The sequence below is a fragment of the Ovis aries genome, chromosome 5, assembly GCF_016772045.2.
Source record: "Ovis aries strain OAR_USU_Benz2616 breed Rambouillet chromosome 5, ARS-UI_Ramb_v3.0, whole genome shotgun sequence".
Taxonomy (NCBI): Eukaryota; Metazoa; Chordata; class Mammalia; order Artiodactyla; family Bovidae; genus Ovis; species Ovis aries.
The window spans coordinates 48,639,535-48,658,935 of NC_056058.1; the positions used below are offsets into that span (position 1 = coordinate 48,639,535).

The 19,401-nt window shown below is 55.2% G+C and overlaps 1 protein-coding gene across 2 annotated transcripts in view; it reads left to right on the top strand.

The window, feature by feature from the left end:
* The window catches only part of PSD2 (pleckstrin and Sec7 domain containing 2), a 60,047-nt gene that overhangs the window by 12,430 nt on the left and 28,216 nt on the right, over positions 1–19,401 (top strand). For both annotated transcript variants that reach the window (XM_042250957.2, XM_027970304.3), the window contains 5 exons: positions 7,987–8,410; positions 11,795–12,265; positions 12,587–12,781; positions 15,539–15,619; positions 19,095–19,207. In XM_042250957.2, coding sequence (XP_042106891.1) covers positions 8,037–8,410; positions 11,795–12,265; positions 12,587–12,781; positions 15,539–15,619; positions 19,095–19,207 — 1,234 coding nt within the window. In that variant the 5' untranslated portion in view covers positions 7,987–8,036. The remainder of the gene's footprint in view (positions 1–7,986; positions 8,411–11,794; positions 12,266–12,586; positions 12,782–15,538; positions 15,620–19,094; positions 19,208–19,401) is intronic.

A 19,401-nucleotide genomic window follows, 5' to 3' on the forward strand; every position in this document is an offset into this window, starting at 1 on the left:
GTGCTCCCCTTTATAGCAAAACACCCCAGAAAGGTTGTCCACTGACTGCTTTTCTTGGGGTCACCAGTGACCTCCGTGTTGCTGTATGCAACGGCCTCAGTCCTCATCTGTAGCATCTGACACCTTCAGTCTCTCCCTCTTCCCTGAAATGCATTCCTTGACCTCCAGAACATCCATTGTCCTGTTCCCCACTGACCTCCTTCGCTCCCACTGCCACCTTATAACATTGGAGTGCCCGGGACTCAGCCCTTGAGTGAATGCTCTTCCTCGTTTGCATTCACTCTTGAGTTGACATCATCCAGTCCTGTGGCTTTACACACTGCCTGTGTGCTCTCAGCTCCCAAATTTGTATCCCGAATCTTGATCTCTCTCCTGAGCTCCAATAGCTCACTCAGCATCTTGGCCACCATGTCTGCTGGACACCTCAAACTCAACTTGTCCAAAACTGAGCTCCTTTTTTCCTGATCTTCCTTCCCAAACTTGCTCCATCCAGTCTTCTCCATCTCAGAAATGGTGCCTCCATCCTTCCAGGTGCTCAGGCTCCAAACACTGGTGTCATTCCTGACTTCTCTTTTTATCTCCTACCCTGTGGACTGTCCATCAAGAGGTGAGGCTTATACCAGCCCCTAGGTCTCCCATCGGTGGGCTATGGCTGAATAGGAGGGTCAGTTTCAGAGATGGGGACAGGCAGGCGATCGTGCAATGGCCCAGCACAGACCCTGTGCTGAAGCCTGAAGCAGAGACAGGAGAGGGGAGGGGAAGAGGAGGGAAGGAGGGGAAGAGGGTACTCGGCAAGGGAGGGGTTAAGCAGCATGACATAATCAGGAGGTTGGGAGAGGGTGAGGAGGAAGGTCTCAGGGCAGCAGGCAGAGAAGAGGCAGGGTAGATAAAGAACAACATGAGGCTCTGGAGGGTGTGGGGTAAGTGAAAATTGGGCAGGGAGAAGGGAGTATGACGTTTCTTGGTTACCTCTTCTGGCTGTTGAATTAGACTGAGGGGAAGCTGCTTAGAGTTTGAGCCCCTGGAGTCTGCCCCGACCCAGGCTTTTTAGCCAAGGCAGGACTTGTTGGGAGGACTTGCCCTTGGTCAGTTCACTGTAGCTTTTGGGGTTCAACTCTCAGTCTACAAGCTCATGGCTCAAATGTGACTCAAGAAGCAGAGTGAATCCCAGGTGCCAACTGAAGTTCCAGGAAGACAGGCAGCAGCCAACTTAACCAGAGCAGCCTTGTCCTCTGTTGCCCCGCATAACTGAGGGCTCGCCCTGCAGGGAAAGTTGGCTGAGGGCAGACTCACCACCTATAAACCTGATTCGAGGTTTGACAGCAGGCGCTGTGAAGTTCATCAGTGTTGAGGGCTCTCCAGCCAGCATGCAGATGTATGCAAATGCTAAACAAATGAAGGTGCCAAGTGGCCGGAGGGTACAGAGTGAAGTAAGCTGGGGGATGTCAAAGAATGACCTTTGCAGAGATGGGCCCGGGGGCTCCTAAAGTCCCAGCAGGCTGTGGGGCACATGCAAATAAGATGCAAATGTACACTAGCTCTAGGAACCTCTGCTTGCTGACCATGGGAAAGGAGGCCTTTTAGACCCCCACGACCAAAGGCAAAGCTGGTTCCCCAGGGGCCAGGCTGAGAGGAGGAAAGCCGGGTGGTGCTGGGCTCCTGGTTAATCCCAGATTGACATCACCTGTAGGGGATGGGCGCCTTTTAAGGGAGGTCCAGGCCTCTGGCCCTTGCCCTGTACCCAATGTGGCTTTTGTGCCTTGAGATGGAAAGATTGGAGGGAGCCTGGCCTGGGGCCAGGACTGTAGGGTCCTCACCTGCCTCAGGAAAGGGAGGGGCACCCTCTCTGTCCCACCCTCCTGGTCCCCACAGGAGCCATTCCCCTGCTTTCACCCTTCGGCTGAGTCTCTGATGCTGCCGCCTCAGTACCAGGCTGCCCAGGGCGGATGTCTGCTGGGACCCCTAGGTGTCCTGGATTGCTCTCCTGTGCATTCCGTCCCCAGCATGGCAGCCAGCTTGCTTCCCTGCAGACCTGAGAGATGGTTCTGGAAGAGCAGTAGCTGCTGCCCGTCCCTGAGCACTTGTGCCCAACTCTGAGCTGAGCCTTGCACCCGCAGCATCTCCTCTGTCTTCCCTACAACCTTGAGAGGCAGATGCTGTTAGCACCCCACCGCCCATGTTGCCGCAGAGGGGTCTGAGGCTCAGAGAGGTGGGCAACTGTCCCGAGGTCACACGGCTTGTGGGATGTGAAGCTAGGTCTGCCTGACTGCAGGGTTAGGGCGCTGACCCCCCTCCTGGACTGTTCCGTCTGAGGCACTTGTTGCTGCACAAGGTGGTCCAAGCTGAGAAGACCAGGTGAGTAGAGGGATTAGGGTCACTTTGGGGAATAGAAGCAGGGCAGTTCTCAAGGCTCCTGGCTAGACATGCCTATCCTGGACACCTATCCTGCCCTGGGCAGATAGATCACAGAGGAAGCACACGCCTAGCTGACCTGTGCCTAGGAGTGTGCTCATAGCTTTGGGGCGACAGCAAGGTCCAGGCCTCCACACTGCTCAGCTGGCAGAAGTTATGGGGAAGCGCGGTGAGCTGTGTGATCCAGGGGCCCACCTCCCTGGTGCCTGTGCTGTCAGCGGCTCAGCAGGTTCTCTTGGAGGCCTGGAGCACACAGAGCTGGGCCGGCCTAGGCCCTGTGAGTGGTATGGGGTGCAGCTGGCCAAGGTCTGTTCTGAGCACTTACAACACCCCTGCCCTTTTCACTGAGTACCTTACTTAACAATCCTTGTGTGTTTGTGTGTGTGTGAAGATTCCAGCTTATGTGCTGAAATCTGGATGAACTGGGGAGTCAGTTAGTGTCACACAAATTTGGGGGAAGGGCAGTGGAACCACTGGGGGTGTTCAGCTTGGGTTCCCAGGAGGCAGAGAATAAAGCTGAGAATTAAAGTTTTCCAGCTTTTTTTCCTTTTCTTGAAAGCAGCCTTCATGAAACTGAGTGGATGGTGTCAGAGGTGGAAGGTCCTTGGGGATTGTCCAGGTTGGGGTTCATGCCCAGTTTCTATGGATGGGCCATAGGGGTCCACGAGACTCTCAACACACACACAAATGTTGTGCATTGTGTGAGTCTGCTTGGAGCAAGATCCAGAGCTCCATCAGATGCTCAAGGAGGTCTCAGGCTTAGAAATGGTTGGGAATCTCAATGCACACAGGGAAATGAGGCCAGAAAAGGGTTTCCTTTGCCCAAGCTCCCCTAGCACCCTGAAGGGCAACACCTGAGTGCCTGGCTCCCAGCCCTGCTCTCTGGGACACTGTGATCACTGTTGCCTCTACACTGACATTCCAGAATGATTTTCTCTGCTCCCAGTCCCCATATATACCCTGCCTTGGACATCCCACCCACTCTTAGATTTGGCTTGTCCTCAAGCTGGGTAGTACTCAGCACCACAGGTCCCCTATCCCAGCTCTGCCTCATGTTCTTCCATTTCTATTAAGTGGGCCTGTACTCCCCCATCTCCTCCCAAATCCACTCAGCTGCCTGATGCCACCGGTGTGGCTGTGGTCACTGTGGGTGCCTGTCTCCCCGACCCCCTGCTCTAGCATGAAGCACTGGGTTGTCCCTTTCCTGCCCTAGCTTCTAGAGGAGAATGGTTTCAATGCCAGCTGCCCAGTGATGTAGGTCTAACTGCCCTAGACCTTGCCCCAGGCCCCTGGACTCCTCATCCCACCTCACATCCCACTGGGGGACCACCTTTTGAGTGGCTGCTGCCTCCCTCCGTGTGTGTTTTTGTGTCTAAGTGTGTGTGTGGACGTGTGTTTGTGCCCACCAATGCGGTACTGTATGCTTGCTCACAGACGTGCACAGGCGCCTGCACCTTTGCGTCTGCCCTCTGTCTTATAGAACATATTGGGCCCTCCAGCCCTTTTCTTGAGCTTCCCACATTCCCTGGCTTGGGTCCCAGCATGGAAGGCACTTTATAAAGTTATCCCTTTGACAGTCCTGTGTCATTCTAAGCAGACACCAGCCTTGTCACTTTCCACCTTTGTGACCCTGAGCATGGTCCTCAACCTCTCAGCCTCTGCCTACAGTGGGGATGATGGTAATCTCTAGGTTTTCATTTGCCAAATATTTAAAAAGTGACCACTGTTTCCCAGGCCCTGTTCTAGGCTCTGGGAGAGACAGCAGTGAACATGACCTAGTCCCCACCCGCACTGAACTCACCAGCTAGTGAGGGAGACGGGCAGAAAATAAGGAAACAAATGGAAAATGGAGTTTCAGGTCTGCTAAGTGGTGCTTAGCAGACACAGTGCTCTGTGAAGAAATGTGAAAGAGTGCTCGGTAATCAGGGAGGACCTCTCTGAAGAGACAGCGTTGGAGTTAAGCCCTGAGTGACAGAAGAGGCAGTCATTTAAAGATCTAGGGAAGGAGCATTCTAGGCCAAGGGTACAGCTGGTGCAAAGGCCCTGAGGTGGGAATGAGCTCAGGGAGCAGAAAGAAGGCCAGTGTGGCTGCTGGGGTGGGGGATGGGCCGAGGGCCGTGAACCAGCTCAGGCAGAGCCTTTTTAGGCCATGCTGAGGAGGCCAGATTGGCCATGGGAGCCGATGGGGTTACCAGTGAGGGAGGGGGTGTGATGTAATTTGTGTTTTCACAACTCGCTCCACCTGCCATGGGGGAAGTGGGAAGGGGGCTAGGGTTGTCGTAGGAACACCTGAGACCTGGCCCAGCCACAGTTCCATTACCATCCTGGGTCCCATCTTGGTTGGAGCTGAAAAAGAGGCTGCTCAGCCCAAGGTTATCCCAAGGGCAGTCCACAGAGCCACCGCCTGGAGTGGGTCCTGGTTCTGGCTGAGGGAGGATGCAGGGGATGTAGCCACTGCCAGCCTGTCATTTGCCGGCATCTCCTTGGGATGGGTGCCCTGTGGCCCAGCTGTCCTCCCATCCCCTGCTCTTGCCGGCAGGGCTGGAAGTGGGCAGGGCCACTGCTTTGGGTAGACGCTTCTGGTGGAGGATTTGAGCCTGTGATCTCATGGGAGGGTCTGGGAAATGGGGGCTCATCCTGTACTCCCAGCCCATCTGGGTGCAGAGAGAGGCTGCTCTTGAGTCTCAAGGCAGCTACTCGCCCTGTGACCTCAGGCAAACTTTTTCCTGGTTCCATGCCTCAGTCTCCCCATATGTCAAATGCGGTAGTAGAGAGAGTGGGCTGTAGCTGCCTTTCTCCTTGACCTCTGTAGTGTGTTTGTTCTTCCTTGGATCTCAGCCCTCTCAGCACTCATGACCTTAAGTTTTCCCACCGGCCTTGGGTAAGGAGAGCGGAGGTGATGCCCCCCATCTGCAGATGGATTCATAAAGATCATAAAGGTCAGACAGGACAGTGATGAGTCCCAGGGCACATGGTGATTCAGAGCAAGGATCTGGGGCATCATTTTACATTCTGCTCAGAAGACCCCCCCTGTATGCACCCCTCCTTGGGTCCAGCAAGAGAGGGGGGTCCTGGCTCAGCTCTTTCTGGGCTCAGTTGGCCTTTAGCCCAGGCAAGGACTCTGGGCCCCTGCCCAAAGTGTAGCTCAATGTGCCCCTTGTCTGTCCACCCCAGAAACTGAGGACACGGCCCCGTGCCCAGTGTTGGCAGAACCTCCATCACGCTGTCAGCTGCAGGAGGACATGGCAGGGCAGGTAGGGCTGGAGCCAGCCTGAGGCAGCTGCTGGGCGTTGGGGGTGACCTGGGGCCTCCCAAGAGGTCCTTGATTTGTCCACAACCCTGGCTTTGGGGCTGGTGTAGACTGAGCTCCAGGGGAAGCCACTTATGCTCTCAAATGTTAGGCTTCCCTGGGAGCCCAGGCAGAGCCCCAGCCAAAGGGGAGGCACTGCGCCCTGCTGGGCTCAGCCTCCCTGTGTGGCTATGGGAACCTGAGGGATCCTGGTGGAATTGGGTTGATGCTCTATGCCCCAGATCCAGTGCTCACCCATGCCTGTGGGCTAGAAAGCAGACCAGAGGACCAGAACTCAGGCAGCAGGCCCATAGACATCGTCATCCCTCCTCTTTCCTTTCTAAATGCTTCCCTCCCTGCAAGGAGTCTCAGCTGAGGAGATGACCTCCTGTTCTCCCTCCTTGAGAACACAACCTGAGGGAATGGATTGAAATAGCCGCTGAAGTAAGGGATTTAGGGCAGACCAGAAAGAATCCCTCACTCAGTGCCAAGCCCCTTGGGGTCCCCAGTGTCCTAGGATCAGGGCCCAGATAGTCTGGGGCCTGGCTTGTCACATTTCTTTTTTTTTTTTTTTAAGTCTGTGGAAGTTTTCTTTTTTTAGAGTAAAAATCTTCTGCTCATACAGTCTTCAAAACTCTAGGAGGCGACACTCAGGGGTGCGTGGGCTGAGGGCCCAGATCCCCCATCACTCCTGCTCTCTTCTGCTCCATGTTTGAAAACCAAGGAGCACATGAACCTTAAGTGGTCCTGTGGTGACAAACCTCCCTCCAATTGCTCAGGAGCCCCCACCCCAGAGTAGACTCACCTTCCTCTCCGGGCTCATCTCTATGCGGGAAGTTTCTCCTGGAGTCCAACACAGTGTTTCCTAAACTTGCCATATGATAAGAGTAACAGGTCACTATACCCATTCTCCAGAGACTCTGATTCAGGAGGCCTGGGGGAGGGCCTGTATTTAACAGATTCCTCCAGGTGATGACCAGGTGAGTGTAGGAAGTGTGGGCCTTCCTTAAATCCCTGTTGCTGTACCCGCAGCTTGTTCTGCAGCTCAGAAGGCGGACCAGTCATTCTCCTCCACCAGCCTTTCCTGAACCCCCAGCACCTCTTCTCCAGAGGAGAGTGGGGGTGCTGGGGGAAGCTGAGGCCTGAAGAGAGGTGGAAGGGAGTTCTTGGGAGGGACTGGTCTGTGTCCTTGCTGGCAGAGGTCACTGGGGGTGGGGTGGGGCAGAAATGGCCACAGACAGAGAGGGCCGAGGCACACAGCCCATCACTCTGCCCTCCCACCTGAGATTGGGCAGGAGGCCTCTGGGAAACTGAACTGGTTCTGATGTGTTTAGAAAGGGATGGGGTGGAGGTGGCAGGTAAAATGAGTCTCCTCCTTTTACAGAGGAGAAACAGACCCAGAGCAGGCAGAGGGAAGGGGGTGTTGGCGTGGTGGGAGCAGTGAGGGTCCCAACCTGGACCCTCACGAGGTCACACAGTGAGTTGGGCCCCATGGGAGCCTCCTCACGAGTCCCTCTTCAAGTCTGGGTGAGCTCTGGGGGCCAAGTGTCAAAGGGAACCCCAGCGCCCCCGCCGCCCCCTCTCCAGTTCCCTCTGGCACAGCCAGAGCGTTGGGCACTGCGTGGTGGAGGAAGCCCCGATCTCGGTTGAGTCTCCTGGGTGGCGCCGCCCCTGCTCAGCACCCTGGACAGCACCTCGTTCTTGCGCCTCAGGATAGCCTCCTCTGGGCCTCACTTTGGCTTCTCTGGGGTGGCCTCTGTTCTGATTGATGTCCTTGCCTCCTTTCTTAACTCTCTCTGTAAAGGCAGACCGTAATCCAGAGCTCTCCATGCACCACTTCTCTGGATCCTGGAGCCAGGGTGAGGGAACATGGAAAGAGGCAAAGTGGCTGCCTGCTGTTGGCCTGGGGCTTTGTTCCCTCACTCACCAGCAGGAAGTGGTCTTGGAGGAGTCTTGGACATTTCCCTAGTTCTGCCCAGCCCAGATCTCCCTTAGAGGTTTTGGTGAATTCTGAAGGACTCGGCAGAGATACATAAGAGGTAACAGGGAAGGTAGGATTGGGGCACAGTGGTGGCTGGGGGTCAGGGGATAGGTGAGTGGGGCTGGCCTGAGCAAGGCAGTGAGACTCAGACTCCTCCAAGACTCTAGCTAAGACGTCCTGGGAAGATCATCTGGGCCCACCTCTTCGTCCTCAGGCAGGCTGCCTGGTGCTGGTTCTCCTGGGCATTGAACTCCCAGCACCTGTTCTTTCTCATCCACCCCATTCTCTCTCCATCTGCTGCCAGGTCTAAAGGAGTCCTTAGAGCGGCCAGCGGGGGGAGAGGCAGTGGCTGCCATGGATGAGGATACGCTTCTGTCCGCACTGCCTGGGGAAGATGGCGCCACCTGGGACCCCAGCCTGGAACCCGAGGAGGAACCTGGGGTCCAGAATGGAATGGCATCCAGTGAGGACCTGAACAGTAGCCACACCAACCTGGGGGATGCAATGAGGGGCACCCTGGCAGGCACTGAGGGGCATACAAAAGGCCTGGACATGGCCCTCCATGGCCTCAGCCTTGGCCTCTCCCTCACCAATGGCCTCGCCCTGGGGCCAGACTCAAACATTCTGGAACACTCTATAGAGCCCAGCCCCTGGAGGGCTGGTGGGCTGGCCGAGGGGGACAATGCCTCCAGGAGCCTCTGTCCAGACACTGAGGATCCTCCACTGGGGTAAGTAGGAGTCTCGGAATGGGGGTCACCACATTTGCTCCAGTGCTGCATGGCCTGGGCCTTGCCACTTAGCCTTTCTGATTCTTCTTTTCCTCATACATGAAATGGGAATTTGATGTCCCTGTTTTGGGAAGATAGAGCTATAAGAGAGATTTCAAAGGCCAACATGCCTGTTGTGTCCCCACTCTCAGTTCCCCGAATCACCAGGGGCTGTTTCTTTTAAAAAGTTTAAAAACTTTTTTCTTTTCTTTTTCTTTTCCATTATTGCTTATTACAGATATTGATTGCAGTTCTCTGTGCTATGCAACAGGATGTTGTTTGTCCATTCTATACATGATGATTTGCACCTGTCATCCCAAACTCTGAGCCCATCCCTTCCTCAGCTCCCCTTCCACCATGGACTGTTTCTATGTAGAGCTGGAGGGCCACACTCCCTCCATCCCAGGCTGAGGATCAGAGTTCCAAAATGCCTTGATGCAGGAGGTCATCTGGCTCATCCTTCTGCTTCCTGGAGATGAGAATCTCCCAATTCCACAACTGACCTAAAGAGAGTAGGCTTTGTAGATTAATCTCTGTCAGCTATCCCTCCTTGAGTGCCGTCCGGGAATTCGACAAGGAACTCCTACTTATTGGAGTAAGTCCTACTTCCTGGAGTTACAGCCCTATTTCTATAATCTCCAGCTGCAGGTGGAGCGGGTTGGCATCTTAGAGGTCCCAGTTAGACAAGGCGGGTAGGGATGGTTCAGGGGAATGGTTAGAAGCCCCCAAGGTGAGCTGAGAAAAGAAAGCATATAGGTTTAGTGTGCTGCAGGGGCTTCCCTGGTGGTGCTAGTGGTAAAGAACCAGCCTGCCAGTGCAGGAGACATGAGACACAGGTTCAGTCCCTGGGTGGGGAAGAGCTCTTGGAATAGCGGATGGCAACCCACTCCAGTATTCTTGCCTTGAGAATTCCATGGACAGAGGAGGCTGGCGGGCTATGGTTCATAGGGTTGCAAAGAGTCGGACACGACTGAAGGGACTTAGCATGCACACACTGCTATAGGCCCTGCTCTGGGCAGGAAGTGTGTAAGAGGTGTGTGAGCACGTGTGTGGGGGACATGCATGTGTATGCTTGGCCTGTGTACTGATGCGTGCACGACAGATGCGTGCATGACAGATGTGAGCCTGTCGGTGTGCCTGGCCTGTGCATTAGGGGCACATTTGGGTGTGCACGTGGATGCATGTGTCATGTGCATCCTAGCTGGAGTCACACACTCCTAGCTGGAGTGTGTCTAGGTCTCCAAGACAGGGTCAGATGCCTGCATGCACTGGGCGTGCCATATGAGGGTTTCCACCTGGGCAGGACCTGGTGTGGTGTGGGGCCCCGTGAGGTGCAGGCAGGGGGCTGGGGTTCTTGGAACTGCTGTTTGTGTTTAGGTGGTATAGTTTTGGAGGCTGGCTGAAGGTGGGGCAGATGGGAGTCTGGAGACTGGGCTAATGGTTTTCAAGCCCCTATCAAAACTGCCCTCCAAGTGTGCTCATGTGCATGAAAGGGTGGGGTATGTGGGGGAACCATTCATGGTTCTGACATGGGATGAGCCCCCAAGGGCAGGACTCTACCTTATTGTTCTAGGACCCCATACGGGCCTGTCAGAGAGAGCTGCTGGGCAGATTTGGGGTGTCTGCTCTGGCGGCCAGGGCAGTGGCCCTTCTCTTCCCTCCTGTCCTCCCAGAGGTCAGTAGAGGCAGCTTCCACCCCCGCCCCCTGCTGGGCAGCCTACTTGTGACCCAGTGTGACACTTTCCCCTACTTCCTTTTCTAAATGAGGCTGCCCTCTCAACTCCTGTGGGACTGGAGTGGGTGATGGCTGTGGTCTCAGAGTTTCACTCTCAGGTCAGTATTTCTCCAGGAAGCATGCAGGAATCAAATCTCAGGCATGGTGCGGGGGCTGCGGTGTCCAAGGAGTGCCTGGAGGGGGTGGGGCACTGCTTCATCCTCCAAATACGACTCCGTCTCTGTGAGGCCCCAGGGGTTGGGGGATAAGCAGGACATGGGCGGATCCTCCAGGGAACCAGGGTGTGCTTCTTTGCACATGGTGGGCCCTTATTTATCTGAAATGGGCCGGGCTCAGCCTGCTTCTTCCTCTTGCTTTTTCTTCCTCTCTCTCGGTCTCTCTCTCTTTATCTGTTACTCTCTGTCTCTCTGATTCTGTCTCTGTTTTCTGTGTTGTTTGTATCTCTTTTCTGCCTCATTCTTGTCTCTCTTATTTCTCTTCTCTTCTCTTTCTCTCCTTGTCTCTGTTTTGATCTCTTTTGGTCCTCTTCCTCGCCTGACTTCCCTGCTTACTTGCGCATCTCCCCAGTGGGTAAGAGGCTTCGCTTCATCTATGTGTGTCTCTCTCTTTTAGGTTCTGGGGATACATCAGTGAACAGAATATACAGAAACTCCTACTTTCACGGAGCTTATAGTCTAGTGAGGAGACAGATAATAAATCATAAAAATAATAGATACTTACGTAGTATGTTGGAAGGGGGCAAGTACCTTGGAAAAAATGAAGTAAGAAAGAGGGACTAGGGGAGGCAGTAGGTCCCAGTTATAAATAGGGCAGTCAGGGTGAGAAAGGGATGTGGAAGGGAGGCTCCAGCTTGAGGGAAGTGCACTCTAGGCAGAGGAAACCACTGGTGCAAGAGCCTCTCTGGGGGGCAGCACAAGGCATGGCTTGTGGGAGTGGGCCTCCAGGCTGACAGGCATCTACTCATTCACCCAGCGCACCATTCAGCAAGGCTTAGAGGATTTCCTATGTGCTGGCTGCTCCCTGGCCTTGTGTGTGGTGGGGGAAACAGGTGTAAATAGGGGAATAAACAGAAGGCGACAGGCTGAGCGGGGCTAGGAGGAGATAAAGGGGCACCCTGAGGATAGGCACTAATGAGGGCCCCTGTGGTGGGTGGTCTGGGCCTGCCTCCCTCAGTCTCTCTGAGGAGGTGACATTAAGCAAGGCCTGGGCAGCCGAGCTAAGAACCACCCAGGCTGTGGGACAGCAAAATTGTGACCCAGCGAGACACTAGCTGTGATGGGGAGCCTGGAAGGAGGAGCCCCCTCCCCCTTTCCTGGGCCAGGCAGGAGTGAGAGTCTCACACTCATTCATTTAGATGAATGATGCCTAGTGGGGGCCAGGCCTGGTGGGCACTGAGGGAGGGCAGGACCATGCCTGCCCTTTCAAGCTGTACCCTAGTACCCAGCCCAGCATCTGGCACCTGTGTTCAGTAGGGGTTGGCTGAGAGAATAAACAGGACACGATCCTGCCGGCTCCCCACACCCAGGGAACTCCCGGACGTGGATTGGTGCCATCCTAGCACCTGTAAGGGGCCATCTGGCAGGACGGTGACTGGTCTGCGCATCCCACAGGCTGGGTGGCCCCGGAGAGCCAGATGTGCGCGATGGCTTCAGCGCCACGTTTGAGAAGATTGTGGAGTCGGAGCTGCTGCGGGGCACCCAGTACAGCAGCCTGGACTCCTTGGACATGCTGAGCCTCACGGATGAGAGCGACAGCTGCGTCAGCTTCGAGGCCCCTCTCACGCCCCTCATCCAGCAGCGGGCCCGGGACAGCCCTGAGCTAGGCGCGGGCTTGGGCACTGGGAACATGGGGTCTGAGGGGGACATGGGAGCAGCCGGTGGCGGTGGGGTGCTTGGCAGCCCCCTGCGGCGCTCCATCTCTGGCAGCCGCTCCGAGAATGTCCTGAGCCGCCTGTCTCTCACGGCGGTGCCCAACGGCTTCCATGAAGACGGACCCCTGGGCCCACGCGGGGACGAGGAGGACGATGAGGAGGAGGAGGAGGAGGAGGAGGAGGACACGGACAAGCTGCTGAACTCGGCCAGGTGAGGCAGGGCCCGGGGCTGGGAGCCGAGAACACAGAGGAGGCAAAATGAGTCAGGATAAGCCAGGGCCCAGAGTGAACGGCCCTCTGCACCCAGACCTTCCACCCACTGCCTGAGGTTCCATCCTGCCCTTCCAGGTCTTTCCAGCCTGGGTGGGGTCAGGGGCTGGTCATCTAATGGTTTCCTCTGAGGGTTTTTCTGGAGGTCTAACTTGATTCTGTCCTGATGCAGTGGAGCTTCTTTCCCTGGTCTTGGGAGACCTTCCAGCCCCTGCCCAAGGGTCTCTGACCCCCTCATCTCCACCCCACCTTCCCTCTTCAGCGATCCCAGCCTGAAGGATGGCCTGTCGGACTCAGACTCAGAGCTGAGCAGCTCAGAGGGGCTGGAGTCTGGCAGCACAGACCCACTGGCCAACGGGGGCCAGGGCGTCAGTGAGGCTGCCCGCCGGCTGGCGCGCCGGCTCTACCACCTGGAGGGCTTTCAGCGCTGCGACGTGGCCCGACAGCTGGGCAAGAAGTGAGTTGCATCTCCATCCCCAATCTCAAGCAAACCTGTGTCTTCCTCAGCCCAAGGTGATGTGGTGACTTCCTTCAGGGGTGCCTAGTGCTGGGGGCTCCCAACAGTCCCCAAGAACTGCCGCTGTCCTCATTCTGGGCCTTGCCCTAAATCTGTTTCCTTTCTGGGCTGCCTGGGCGAGGGCCCCTGCTCCTAGGGAAGGGAGGTAGGGTTGGGGGGCCCCTCGGGGCTGGGGGAGTGGCATGTGGCATCAAGGACGGAGCAGTCAGGCAGGGTCTCCTGGGTGAACTAACGGGGCCAGGGATGGAGGAACACCTGGTCTGAACGGGGACTGCCTGGGACCCCGGAGCTGGGCAAGGGGACCCTGACCCTCACTGAGCCCCACTCACTGTCTGTTGGGACCAGCTGAAAAGGGGGACTGCCTACATACATGCCCTGGTCTTTGGACTCAGGGAAGGGAACTAGCCAGGTTGAAGCCCTGGGGGATGGGGGACAGTCAGCCGTGAAGTCAATCGGTATGTCACGAGGAGGTCTGACCACCAGCACATCTGCCTGCCTTGTCCTCCTTGCCTTGTTCTCCAGAGGGGCCCCCACACCCACATAAGCCTTCAGGTTGCACAGAGGCAGGCCTGGCCTCCAGCGAGGGCTGCTCCCAGGCTGAGAGAGGCAGCCCAGACTCGAGAGCCCAAGTTAGAGTTGACGGGGCCTCGGGCCACAGGAGGTCCTGAGGACACCCCGCTTTTCCCCACTCCCGCCTCCTGCACCCTCCGTAGCCTCCACAGCGCTCCTGCCTGGGCCTCCCCCGAAATCATGTCGCCCTCACCTTCGCCTCTCCCACTGGACTACAGACCCCCAACCTAATGACTCCTCCTTCATTAAAGTTGATCCCCACCCTCCCCTGTCTTTTCAACCACTCTGTCTTCATGAGTTTTCCCATCAGCATTTAATTGTGCTTAACCCTCTCCCATCTGAAACAAAAACCCTTCCTCAAATTAATTCCTCCCCCTGCCTCTTCACAGCCAAAATTCTGTCTTCTGCTCTGGGTGGCCTCTGTCCCCTCCCCTTCTGCACATTCAGCTTCTCCAGGTTGGCTTCTGCCCCGTCCCCCACTGCCCTACACAAGCCCTTCTTGCTAGAGTCAGTAGCAGCCTGATCTCTTTGAATATGGTGGCCTCAACTCTTTCCCCTTCAACAGCCTCGACACACCTGCCACTCCTTTCTTCTTCTTCAATTAAACTTTCAATGATGAAAATTTCAAGCACACACGAAAGCAGAGAAAGTAATACCTTAAACCTCCTTGTACCCATTTATTCAGCTTCAAAGTTATCAACATTTTTCTATTCTTGTTTGATCTCTTCCCACCACAGCTTCCCCTCACACTTGCTGGAATATTTTAAACCATATTTCAGACTCAATCATATGATCCATAAATGTTTAGTATGTGTCTCTAACTGACTAGGATTTTTTTTTAGATAGTCATAGTTTCTGACAAAATTCCTTAGTATCTCTAACATTCAGTCTATGTTTAATTTGCTCTGGTTGTCTCAAAAATGTTTGTTCAAATCAGCACACAGATAAGGTCTTTGATTACATTTGGCCAGTATGTTTCTTAGGTCCCTTGGAACCAACAACAGTTGCCAGGCCCCCTCCTTTTGGTAAGGCCATGTATTTGGTGAAGAAACAGGAGAGAGAGCTTGGGGCTTGATTGGACTGAGGCAGAATTATGTTCTCTCTTTTGGTGAGAATTCATCACTCTGGTCTTGACGTTCTCTTCCTTGGCCTCCAGGATACCACACCCTACGGCTGTGGCTACCGTCTCCTGCACGAGGTTTCTGACTCTTCAGCCCACCCTGAGAGGGGCTCTCCTCAGGTCTCTGAGCTGGGTCTGTTGGCCTGTCTGAGCCCTTCCTACAGGCTTGTCCCCCTTCCTACTCTACCAGTTAGGGTCAGACAACTCTCACGTAGGTGCTTCCAGACCCACCTGTTGTCCTGGGCTCTGGGCACCACCCCAGGGGCTACTTGGTCATGTCCCACACCCACTCCATCCCTCCTCATGTCTTGTTGGATTCTGCCTCAGAAACATCCCTCCTCCCGCCCTTTCCGTCTCTCGTGGACAGCTCCTGCAGCTCTCAGTAGGTCTCCACTCTGCAGGCAGTGTTCCAAATACAGATCTGACCCTCTCATTCACCTCCTGCTTCAAACTCTTCCAAATCAAGTCTTGATCCTTGCCTTGGCCCAGCCCCAGATCCCTGCCTCATCTCTTGCTGCCCCCATTCCTGCTCTCCAGCTCCTGCCACATGGCCCTGCTGGTAGCTTTCTGGACAGTGTCCTCTACTGGGGACACTGTATATCACCCCATACTCTACTCCCTTCACCTGGCTGACTCTTACTTTCCTGAAGGTATTTGCTGAGATATCAGCTCCTCCAGGAAGCCTTATTGACCCTCTCACACCCTGGCCCACTGGAGAAGGAAATGGAGACCTACTCCAGCATTTTCACCTGGAAAATCCCATGGACAGAGGAACTTGGCGGGCTACAGTCCATGGGGTTGCAAAGAGTTGGATATGACTGAGGGACTGAGCACACCCTGGCCCAAGGTTGAACTGTCAGAGTCCAGTTGGCCAGCAAGGGAGGCAGCAGAGGGAGGGATGGACAGGTCTGGGTGGGTAGGTCAGCATCCCCAGGGGCCCACTGCCCATGTGCCCCCACTGTGTGCTGTGCCCTGCTTCTAATGGACACCCCCTGCTCTCTTGGCAGCAACGAGTTCAGCAGGCTGGTGGCTGGGGAGTACCTCAGCTTTTTTGACTTCTCGGGCCTGACTCTGGATCGAGCGCTCAGGTCAGTGTGGCTGGGCTGGGTGGTGCCCACAGGCGATACATCTGGATCCTCCTGCCAGCTCTGGTGTGGACTTGCCGTGCAGCCTTGGGCAAGCCCTCTTGAGCTCTCTGGGGAGGCTGTGGGGAAGGGCCCATGAGAGGAGCACAGTGCAGAGACTCACTGAGTGCTGGCTCATGGGGACCACTGCCAAGGTGAAGGTGGGAGTGCAGAGGTGACCCTTCAGGAGGCATAGCCTAGACACACCCTGCTGATGGCAGCTTAGTGACACTCCTGTGAGGTGGGTGGTACCGTCCCATTTATAAGCGGAGAAAGTGTGGGCCAGTTCCCCGAAATCACTGAGCGAGACATGGTCAAAATGACACTGGACATGGTCAATTTGATCTCATGTCCTGTTGGTGTTTGGATCCGGGGAGTAGCCCTCAGGAAGGGCAGGTACAGGCCCAGGGAGCAGAGGGCAGGCAATGGGAGGATGAAGCCCGGTGCCAGGGGACCTGAGCCCAGGCCAGAGCCTCACAGCTAGGGATGGTGGACTCTGAGCCGAGGGAGGGGTGGTCCATGTATGTTATATCTGTTTACTTCCCATGTGTCTCTCACATTTTTAGAAACTGTATTTTCCCTTTATTTTCTCTGTTTCCATTGGGATATTTTACACTGACTCGCTTCCAATTCACTTATTCTTCCTCTGTGTCTCATATACTGTTAAACCCATTTATTGAATTTTTACCTTCTATTGTTTTATTTTTCAGATCTAGAGGTTATATTTTGTTAAAAAACTTTTCTGGTAGGTTCTAAATCACTGCCTTATCGTGGTGAAGGGGCTTGTGTAACTCGATGAAGCTATGAGCCATGCCTTGCAGGGCCACCTAAGAAGGATGGGTCATAGTGGAAAGTCTGACAAAACGTGGTCCATTGGAGGAAGGAATGGCAAGCCACTGTAGTGTTCTTGCCTCGAGAACCCCGTGAGCTGTATAAAAAGGCAAAAAGATACGACACCATCACCAATTCAATGGACATGAAGTTGGGCAAACTCCAGGAGTTGGTGAGGGACAGGGAGACCTGGCATGCTTCGGTCCACGGGGTCACAAAGAATTGGACACGACTTAGTGACTGAACAACCGCAACAATTCTCTGGGGGAAGAAGTCCTCATCTTTTCATTTAGTTTTACTTACTTTCTCCATCCTTCCCTCTCTTTTTGGGAACATATTAGTCACAGCTAATATTTGAAAGTTCTTGCCTGCTTACCACAGTATCGGTGTCATCTGAATCATCTGTATCTGGTTCTATTGTTTTTCTCTTGGTTTTCCATCATCTATCCTATTTCTCTGTGTGCTTAGTAATTTTTTATTAGATCCTGTACATTGTACATAAAATTATAGCATCTCTAGATCATTATGTGTTCCACCAGGGAGTGTACCTTCTGAGGCAGCTAGAGGAGAACAGGGCGGGTACAGTCCCAGTCTATCCAGGGCTGAGCTGCGGAGCAGCTGCTCTGAAGTTTGGTAAGGCTCAGAGTTCAACCCGATCACAGGGCTGCAGGGCTTTCCACTGGGAGCCTGGTGTGTTCACTGGGGCCTCTCCCTTTGGTGGGTCCTAAATTACAATTTTATCTCCTCCATGTGGCAAGCCTGTGCAAAGACCAAACCCCTCTGCTTCTCAGAGAGGCTTTCTGCTTAGCTTTTCAGCGTACTGCCCCTTCCATCTTTAGACTTTGGCAAATATCTCACAGGGAAAACTGACCACATGTTTATAGCCCCTGAAGTCTCTCCAGCTCCGTGAAGCCACTGACTGTTCTGCCTCACCCCTGTGTCTGTAATCAGCAGTGTCCCCGGGGAGAACTGCAGATCGGCCCACCTCCCTGAGTTCTCTACCCTCTGGGATCTTGGTCCCATTGGTGTCTGCTGCATCAGCAATTTTCTGATAGCTTAAGAGAGATGTATTCTGTCTGGCATTTTTCACTGTTCCCAGTGGAAGTGTTTGTCGGCTAGCAAGCTGCTCTATCCTGAGCTGAGTCAGGTTCACACTGGATGATCTGGTGGGGAAGGTGTTTGGTGGGTCGGCTTGCGATCAGAGGCCTGGGTGCTGGGCTGGAGGACCTTGAATATATAGCCCAATAGATTGAGACTCGACTGCACAGGCCCTGGGGAGCCACAACAGGTGCTGGCTGTAAAGCAGGGTTTTGGGAGGCAGTGGTGGCAACACTGTGTTGGTGGCCTTTGATCCAGAGGCTCCTGAGGAGGATCAGGTGGGAGAGGATGAGGCCTGAAGTTGGGCCACAGGGCTCGAGGAATGATTGGTGTGAGAAGCACAGAGGATAGAGCAGAAGGGCTGGTGATGCCAAGATGCAGAGAGAGAAGGGGGTGGCCAGCAGTGAGGCTGATCCTGGGGACAGCCTGAGAGTTTGGTTGGAGCTTGGTGAAGACCTCCAAGGAAGGGGTGTTTGGGCTGGGGAGCCCCAGCTGGGATGCATGGCTTACAGGTAGGACAGGCTATGGTTGGGATGGGGGATGGTATTAGTGGAGTGCGAGGAGAAGAGGGAGGGGCCGGATGCAAGGAAGAGAACAGGGAACAGGAGAGACAGAGAAAGGAGGACCAGAAGGAGGATGGAGTGTTTTTATATAGCTGTTGACTGACTGGGATTGAATCAGAGAGTGGTCTGCAGTTTTCCATGCTTTGGGAAACCTCCGAAGGTAAAGACTGGCCAAAATAGGGCTCACGGGTCCCAGGGTGCCTTAGAAGTAGTTTTAGAGAGGATGGAGCAAAGTGGGTATAACAGAAACCAAGGGAACCGTAGCAAAATTGGGAACAAGCTAGTCTCATGAACCCAAGACAGATAGAGGCCCAAACTGTCTCAGCCTCCTGTTTCCCCTCCCAAGGAGGGGTGTGCCTAGGCCCCAGGTGAGGGACCCCAGGCCCATCTCCTGGCCCCTCTGGTTTTGGTATTCTCAGCCAGGGACCCTTATGAGTGCTGGTGACCTTTGACGTTTGGCCTTGAGGGGAACTCGGAGCTGTCCAGCAGAGGAGGCTCAGACTTGGGGTGGGAGAATAGAGGGGGCCAGGGTGGTTGGGCCTGGGGCCATCATGTGAGGGGTAGCGCATCTGGGAAGGGTGGGAAGGGCTGAGGGAGAGCGCTCCAGTGGAGCAGTGTGGACGGGCTGGGCCCAGCCGCGGAGGAGGGAGTGAGGAGTGGGGCGGAGGCTGGCACTGGCGTGTTGGTCAGCCTCTGTTCTTCACAATCTGCCCCCTGTCTCCTTCCAAAAGGGCCCTGGAGGGTGATGAGAGTTGAGACTCCACACTCCAGAGGCTGTTAGGGGGCTCAGGGTTTCCTCCTGGGCCCAGATGCTGGGGCTCTGGGGCCTCAGCCCCCTCAGGCAGGCTTGGGTGGTGTGTATGCGGTGTGGGGGCTTCTACCTGGAGTGAGGATTCAGACGACTCAGGGGTCTGGGAGGCCCTCAGCACCCTTGCATCACCCTCCAGAACTTTCCTGAAGGCCTTCCCGCTGATGGGGGAGACGCAGGAGCGAGAGCGGGTCCTGACGCACTTCTCTCGCCGGTACTGCCAGTGTAACCCTGATGACAGTACTTCGGAAGGTACGCCTCACTTGGCACCCCTGACACCTCACCCCGCACCCCTGACACCTCACCCTGCGCCCCTGATGCCTCACCCTGTGCCCCTGACGCCTCACCCTGCGCCCCTGACGCCTCACCCTGCGCCCCTGACGCCTCACCCTGCGCCCCTGATGCCTCACCCTGTGCCCCTGACGCCTGACCCCACGCTCCTGACG